At 34.2% G+C, this 8,049-nt stretch overlaps 2 protein-coding genes across 2 annotated transcripts; one reads left to right on the plus strand and one right to left on the minus strand.

The window, feature by feature from the left end:
• The first annotated feature begins 234 nt into the window (after positions 1–234).
• Positions 235–1,467, plus strand: LOC127091836 (probable WRKY transcription factor 50). Its single transcript, XM_051030549.1, has 3 exons — positions 235–838; positions 932–1,094; positions 1,185–1,467. The coding sequence occupies exons 1-3, from the start codon at positions 628–630 to the stop codon at positions 1,306–1,308; spliced, it is 498 nt and encodes a 165-aa protein (XP_050886506.1). The 5' UTR covers positions 235–627; the 3' UTR covers positions 1,309–1,467.
• Positions 1,468–1,624: 157 nt separating this feature from the next.
• LOC127091834 (protein PLASTID MOVEMENT IMPAIRED 1-RELATED 1) lies at positions 1,625–5,349 on the minus strand. Its single transcript, XM_051030547.1, has 3 exons — positions 5,182–5,349; positions 2,794–5,028; positions 1,625–2,662 (listed from the first exon to the last, which is right to left on the minus strand). The coding sequence occupies exons 2-3, from the start codon at positions 4,956–4,958 to the stop codon at positions 1,795–1,797; spliced, it is 3,033 nt and encodes a 1,010-aa protein (XP_050886504.1). The 5' UTR covers positions 4,959–5,028; positions 5,182–5,349; the 3' UTR covers positions 1,625–1,794.
• Positions 5,350–8,049: the final 2,700 nt, after the last annotated feature.

Here is an 8,049-nt window from a genome sequence, read left to right on the forward strand (position 1 = left end):
AAAGCAGACGACTTGTGTTCACTATAGCTTAAATATACAGCAGTACCTTAAATACGTGGTTCCTTGAAACTTCCAATAATAGACCACATAAAATCACCATCACTTTTGACTTCCAATAATAGACTTAATGTTGCTTTGCCTGATAAACAATAATGCTATTTGAAATTGAAAGTCTTCCCTGAGTCATCTTTATCATGGTTTTAAATTGTGGTTCAGATCCGCAATTGTGGCCACAATATTGTTATTGCAGTAACTAATTCAATGAGATCGAACTGCAATTACAGTTTGATTTAATATTACATGTTTAACCACACCAGAAACCGCATTAATTTTAACTAGGTTGATTCAATGCTATTTTTAACTAAGCACGTATCTCCAACTGAAAAAAGAAGACTAATCTCCGTGGTTATTGAGATTTATATTCACAAAAATTATCATATTTGGTCAATTCACACATGGAATTATTTTACATTTGAAACTTCCTACTATGATTCATAAATAGGAAAGTCACCATGAAGCTGCAAAGTTAGCTAGCTCACTAAAACTGTGGGGGCTGATCAGTGTTTTTATATATTGTCTGAATCATGATCATACTCATTTTCATATCATCAGTGTTGCAGTAACAAAATGACAGAGAGAAATCCAGTAGCAGCAAATTCATCATCAACTGACAGTGATTTTAGCAATCAGCAACTGTCTTTCGAACTCTCTGACTACTTGAGTTTCGATGACATTGATTGGCAACATGTTGATCCCACCACATATAATCAATCGTTTGCTTATCAACCCAATGATGTAGCAGGTGGCAGCAACATTGAGTGGTCTTCTACTCATACCAGTAAGGTTTTCAATTCATTCATTAAAGTAAAGTATGTTATTTATTCAATGTCTATAACTTATAGTTAATGGTTTTGTCATGATGGTGTTTTAGGAGATACTAATAATATTAATAAGAGTGGAAGAGAGAATATTTGGAAGAATGAAGTTAAGGAAAGAGTTGCATTCAAAACAATGACAGAGATTGAAATACTTGATGATGGTTACAGATGGAGAAAGTATGGAAAGAAAATGGTCAAGAACAGCCCTAATCCAAGGTATAATAATATACAATATTAAATACCTTATGATTAACTTATAACATATAGTTTATATATCATTATGAGTATGTATATGTGTGATTGCAGGAATTATTATAGGTGTTCTGTGGAGGGATGTCCTGTAAAAAAGAGAGTTGAGAGGGATAATGATGATTCAAGATATGTCATAACAACCTATGAAGGCATGCACACACACCCAACTTCTTCATAGCTAGCTCCAATAATGGATATTATAATGATCTGGCTTGGTCGATTTTCAGGGTTGTAGTCCTTGCGCACTTCTGTGCTCTTATCTAATTCTGTACATTGTGTAACTCTTATATAGTTTCTGATATTATATGAAGAAGTTTTGAATGTGTTTTGATGGCCACAGTGCTGCATGTGCTCTTACTAATGTTACTAGCTATTGCAACATTAAAGTATCCAAACTCTTAGCAATGTTACAGTTTGTAACTGCGCATGTACAATTTACCTTAAAAGGGTTTTGAAGAACTTTTATACCAACAACATAGCCAGACTCTGCATAGTAACAATTAACTACCTAATAATTTTACTTTATTCCTTACATTTTACAATCATGTTCAAAAGACCAGAAAATTAAATACATTTTACAACATTGACTCAACTATTTACAATTTTACATGGATTAATTTTGAAATTGGCCTAAATAGCAAGTGAAAAAATAATCTGACATTGTTCAATTTGGGAAGATGATATCAACATTCCTAACGTGTGTGTTGGTATCCATGTTATCTTTAACACATGAAATGCTCCAAAAGATATCCTGATTCATTAGCTTGTTTGTAAACAGTGGAGGTGATCTAACGATAATCGCCTTTGATTTTGAAGAAGAGTGTTTGACATTACTACACATGCCACTTGCAAGCAACCATCGTAACCCCGATTGTTGCTGGGACGCCGTGCCCCAGACTTGCCTTTTTCCAGGTTTGGTAAGGACTCCTGCAAGATGAATCTCCTTGATTTTGAATCTAGATTGAAGGGTTTCTTTCTCCATTGTATGTGTGAGAACTCTTTCAACCTGAGTTAAAACCAGCATTGGAACACCAACTGCTTCGTAATTTCTAAGAGAATCTCTATGCTGGATCATAAAAGCAACTGTCGTGTAGTTTCCCAAATATCCGTGCTTTCTGCCATCTACTTTCGTTTTATCCGGGCAATTTCTCAACCCTTCATTATCGAATTCTGTGATTTTAGAATTGTGTGCTTTAAGGATCTTCAAAATTCGTTCCAAATTATGTTCTCCTTGGATGATACCAGAATCAAGTCTCGACCACATATCCAATGTTACCGACAGACCCATTAAACCATCAAGATCATTGTCGCTTTCTTCATTGTGTTCTGTATAAGTGGAATGAATGCATGATGGTGCCTCCTCTTTTGACATACCAGATTGAATTCTCAACCCTTCTATTAAAAGGGCTTCAATCTTATCAATACTCATAGGAGCTATAGCTTCTAGAGACACAGAGTCCAAGCACTTGTCTTTGTCTGTTAAATAATTATTTGGAAATTCTTCAAACAAATCATGCTCACACAATCCCCTCCTGAAACAGAATTAATAAGGAAAATCGGAGAAAAAATAATCAAATGCTTTGAATGAAAAAGGAACAGAAAGTAACACAAAAGTGAAAATGCAATCTTCGAAAAGTAATTATGCCGCAAACAAAATGCTAACCTTCCGGGAGCTTCAGTATTGGTGTCAGTGTCCGACACGATATGCTTAATTGATTTTCCAGTGATATCTTGCAAAGGCATTAATTTAGTGATATAATCACAAAGCTCTTGGACTCTAGCAGATGCCATGTTTAGAAGTATATCCAATATATCGCTGCCCATTTTCGCAGGTAGAACAACCGGATTAGAAGCCTGAAGGATGAGGTTCCCGCAATTCTTGACATTTTTGAAGAGGGATGGACACATAGACCTCAAAAAGCCTCCGCTTGTAGTTTGAACAAACGAACCAAGCCCTTCTCCAATCGAAGGTAATATGGATGGTTCATCATCAGATAGTTCAATTGGACTTCCAAATCCACCAGACCATGTTCTTGAAGAATTTTCAAAGTCCCTCTCGTCTAAACCCCATTTTTGCATTAATGAATCAGTCTCCAGATCTTCAAGAATTTTGGCCTTCCTTCTCTGTATTAATGACTGATTTTCCCTTTCAAACTCCTCTTCGGCAGCGCAAATAATTAAAGATAAATCAGAATCCGTAGCACAATCCCCAAAAATATGTCCACGTGTATCTTCCCCCAATTCCTCCTCGTTTGCATCGAAATCAAAAGTGAAGTTACCTGAAGCTAGAGCCTCGTCTTCAAACTGTCTTAAAAGTTGCTCTCTAGGAGACAGGGGATCACCGTCACAACTTGAACGAAATGAATCACTACCCAATGTCAGTGTCTTTAAGAAATCACTTGCGACAGTGTCGATGATATCATCCAAACTATGTGACTTTTTATGTGCTTTATAATCTGATTTAAAACTCAAGTAGTGTTCTTGGCCAAGAAACTCTGACGTCTCAGAAACCAAATTCTCAACCTTCGTGCATGGAAGATCGACACATGAAAAACTGAATTTATGCTTGCTGCTATCTTCCACGTCTACATTCCTAGAACATACGGTATCAAGTGAATCACATTTTGCGTTATTATCAACAAAAGTGTCATCGTCCTTAACAATCTCATCCATATTAATGATTTCAACTGTTGACATATCAACTATTTGAATTCCTGTCTGATCAAGTTCAAATGAATCCCCTTCGGATGATCCTACTCCTTGTTCACTGGTGGAAAAATCAGTGTCATCAGACACATAAAGATTTGATCCTTGAGACGACTCTGAGTCTGCCCATGCTGAATTATTGATGTTCCCCTCATCAAGCTTTTGATATAGGAAAGTGATTGATTCGGAAAAACCTGAGCCAGAATTCATCACTGCTTCGTTCGATAACACTGCGTCATTCTGATCCCTCCGAAGCTTTATAACCCTATTGTTAGGACTAAAACCGACAACATTGTCTGCGCTGCTTGGACCTGTCTTCAAGTTAATAACGTTACCAACATTCACATTATGACAACCAAATCCCATTAACTCATCCTTCATAACTTGATAACTAAAACTAACATTTATTCTAGCTCCTAATGCTTTTCCAGTCAACCTAAAACTAGTACTCCATTTCCCAGAACTTTGATTACCCCATAAATCTTCTAAACTCCGAGGTAAAAGCCTTGTAAGATCAACTTGATGTTTCCCTAAGTTATGTTCAGGTTCCCCGACAACAGAAGCATAAATCAAGAAACACTTGGATTCATACTTTACAGAATGACCAGACACTGTACGGCTACCATGAACTGTACATCGATGTATCAAAGTTTCGTCGAACTCTGCCAAACCATTTAATACCCTCGATGGACAGGTCTGCAAAATACTGTTTTTCCTTTTCCAATGCACACTTAACCTAACCCCATCGAAACTCGAAGGCAGGCCCTCGATTGAGTGAACATGAAGACTAAATCGACAAATGAACTTTTGAGAACCAATAAGTGTCAAAGCTTTCAAGGGCTTCTTCCAATTCCATTTTGAAGACAGTTTCTTGTCCTCCATCAACAGATCCTGACTTACAAATCTCGGGTTTGAGTTAGGTGGGGGCTTCGGAATTCGGGTTATTTCGACAGATTTGGATCGGTTATTACGAACCGAAGCGATGATGGAAGGCTTAATAGGGGCTTTATTCGAGTAAAGAGCTTTGCTTAATTCTTCAATGTCATTCAGTAATTCCTCATGACCATTACTCAAATCAGTCACAGATTCATTTTCAAACTCAAACTTTGGTTTCATCATCATGTTTGCATTCAAAATTGAATCAATAAAATTCCAAAACAAAACCCTAACACAAACTCATTCACCAGTGTCACTGAACAAGCAATTCAAAAAACAAGATCAATCAAAATCATGAATTCAGCAGCTAAAAATAGGAAAAAGGAACATCATAAAGAAAAATTCAACATAGAAATGACAGAATTGAAAGATTAATTTGCACGCAACGAAGGAAAACGAAATAACTTACCAAACAAGAGAAAAAGGGGATTGTGAATTTGTGAGGAAATGGAGAAGAAAAGAAAGAGTGTTGATTGGTGAAATGAGAAAATGGAGTGATTAATTTGACTTGCCGTTATGTTTTACGGCTTTTGTTTTATTCCGCCGGTGGATTAGGCGATTAACTCAAGACAAAATTAGTATTATCGAATTAATTTGTACCTCTAAAACTTTTTAATAAAATTCACTTCATTTGTCCCACTATAAGTTATTCTATTCGGAAATAAATGAATGTTCTAAAATAAGTGATTTATTTTAATTTTTAATATATATTTTTTAATTTTATTTTTTAATTAATATTATTTTTATCATTTTTAATACATAATAAAGATATTTTAATAAAAATATCATTATCTCTCTTTCATTTATTCTCTTTTCTTAATTTGTGTGAAATGATCAACTAAATCACTTATGATAGAACGGAAGGAGTATATATTTAATTTTTCTTTTGAGAATATAATAAATTGAATATAAAGACGAAAAGGATTTAATTGCATTAAAAAAATTACACTAAGTGAATATTAAATCATTTATATTATTATTATTATTACGATTATTATCTATTTTTTTAATAAAAATTCATTTTTTTTTAGTATTACTTATTTCATCGGTTCCATTATGAGCGACTCACTTGTAAAAAAAATATCTCAAAATGTGTCTTATCCCAAATTCACTTTACCTTCTATACAACTTTCATGATCCTAATGCATAGGCATACATTCTCGCATCTCATCACCTCATTTTCACTTTAGCTTTCATGTCATTTATTCATCATATCATTTTCATTGGCATATCATTGATCATTGATTCACAAGCATGGATACTCATCAATTTAAGTCTGAAGATGAAGTTTAGGGTTTCTATATGACTGCCCTTCCAAGAGTTTCATCTGGTTCATTCATCATTATCATGGGCTTGCAAGGAGGTATCAATGAGGGATTTTTGCTCCAAGACAAGTATGTTGAGATTGATTCAATGACCATTCATTCATGGTTGAGTTCAAGGGAAAGTTTGACCTAATCTCGGGCAAACGCAAGATCTTTGCTTCATTGCAAGTTACAAATCATTTTGAAGTCAAATGTGAATCAAGTTCAAATGTTTTATGTTGGAAATCATCAAGTGATCAAGTCTTGGTCCAATTAGGGTTTTGTGTTCAAAATCAAGTTCATTTGTGATTCAAGTGGTAATTTGATCAACTTTGGAACATTTGGTTTAATTTCCTAAAAGTCATGGCCTATAATTTTATACATGCACAATTTTGCTCGTGTTTGATTCCATTTGATCAAGTGAAAGTTAAAAGCTTTGGTCTTAATTCATATTTGCTTAAATGGCACGAAAATGCAAGCCTTTATCATTCATTCCAGATCCAAGACATTCACTCATTCAAGTTGGATTTATGTTGGATTTTTGGTATGGGTTCAAGTTTCTCAAATTCTAAGTCCAAACAACCAAAGCATGATTCAAAAACCATCCATGATGATCATTATTAATCCAATTGCAAAATCAAAGTTATTGTTCAAGCAAATTCAAGGATGCAAATGATATTCAAGTGGCCATATGTTCAAGTTTTGTTTCATTGTTGATTTTATCCTCAAGGCTTAACCTCTAATTCTAAGGCATGTTCATCTTTGTCATAATGCTTTTCAAAGAAGGTTCAAAATGAGGATTTTGGTTTATCATGATCCAAGTGATCATATGTTCAAGTTTGTTTCATTTTTGGATTCATTTCTCAAGGTTGACCTATAATCCTAAGGCTTGGGCATTTTGGTTCACATTTGAACACTTTTTGCCAACCATCCAAACCCCACAAGTCAAACATTTATCCTATAGCAGACAACTAATTCACATCAGGAACACAACATACAACAACCTAACCTAAACCATTTCAAACCAACTTGAGCATTTCCAAAAAAGGAATACAACTGAGCCTAAAACAGACCTAACCACAAACCTAGCAAATGCAAACAAAACCGGCCTAACATTTATACAGTTGCAACCACATCAAATAGTGCCAATTGAGCAGCAGACCTAGCGCATGAAACCATAGTCCATTCCACAGACATGAGCCAAGGAAAAACCATTTGCAACCCAACCATCCAAACATCAAGCAATAACAGACCAATGCTTCACATATACTAGCAAGAAACAATGCAACAATCAGACCATCTCTTATCCTCATTCTAGGGAGTGCATGTAGGTGAGGTTGAGAGAGGATTTGAGAGTGAGGGATTTCTGGGGGACGATTTCTGACTGTGATTTTGGTGAATTGTGGTTTCCTTGATTATGGAGAATTAATTAGGTTATATAGGGCTTTGTTAAATCCTCTTAGCTCAAATTAGTTAGAGGTTAGTTGTCTATTAATCAATCTATTAGGTTAGTTAAATTTCTGGTAAAAATCAGTTAGGTTAATAGTTAGTTATAGGTTAGTTATCAATCCAGTTAAACACAGTTATGGTCAGTTTGTTTTAGCTTTAAAAAAATGGATTTTTTCTTTGTATTTTTGAAAATGGATTCTACAAAAATGTTTTTCAAAATATTATAAGTTTTTCTAAATTTGTTTTTTTATAAATTAAAAGATTGAATTGTTCATTCTATAACATAAATATACATTATTGAAGATCAAAACATAGTCAAAATCACATTTTTTCAAAAAGTTGTATCTTAAAAATGATTTTTATGAAAAGCTATTTGAAATAGCTTCAAAATTAAGTGATTTTTTGAAAATTTGATATCCAAAAAAAGTTTCGATAAAATGATGAAATACCTAAAATAACATTTTAAGAATAACTATTCAACTCAAATTTTCATTTGAAGCTTTTATAAAAAGTTTCTTTGTAAA

The sequence above is a fragment of the Lathyrus oleraceus genome, chromosome 6 (assembly GCF_024323335.1).
Source record: "Lathyrus oleraceus cultivar Zhongwan6 chromosome 6, CAAS_Psat_ZW6_1.0, whole genome shotgun sequence".
NCBI lineage: Eukaryota > Viridiplantae > Streptophyta > Magnoliopsida > Fabales > Fabaceae > Lathyrus > Lathyrus oleraceus.

Excerpts from the sequence above, each read along its gene's own strand:
- LOC127091836 (XM_051030549.1), top strand. The coding sequence starts at position 628 with ATGACAGAGAGAAATCCAGTAGCAGCAAATTCATCATCAACTGACAGT. Across the intron at positions 839-931 it reads GTGGTCTTCTACTCATACCA|GAGATACTAATAATATTAAT; the intron begins GTAAGGTTTTCA and ends ATGGTGTTTTAG. Across the intron at positions 1,095-1,184 it reads AAGAACAGCCCTAATCCAAG|GAATTATTATAGGTGTTCTG; the intron begins GTATAATAATAT and ends GTGTGATTGCAG.
- LOC127091834 (XM_051030547.1), bottom strand. The coding sequence starts at position 4,958 with ATGATGATGAAACCAAAGTTTGAGTTTGAAAATGAATCTGTGACTGAT. Across the intron at positions 2,663-2,793 it reads AATACTGAAGCTCCCGGAAG|GAGGGGATTGTGTGAGCATG; the intron begins GTTAGCATTTTG and ends ATTCTGTTTCAG.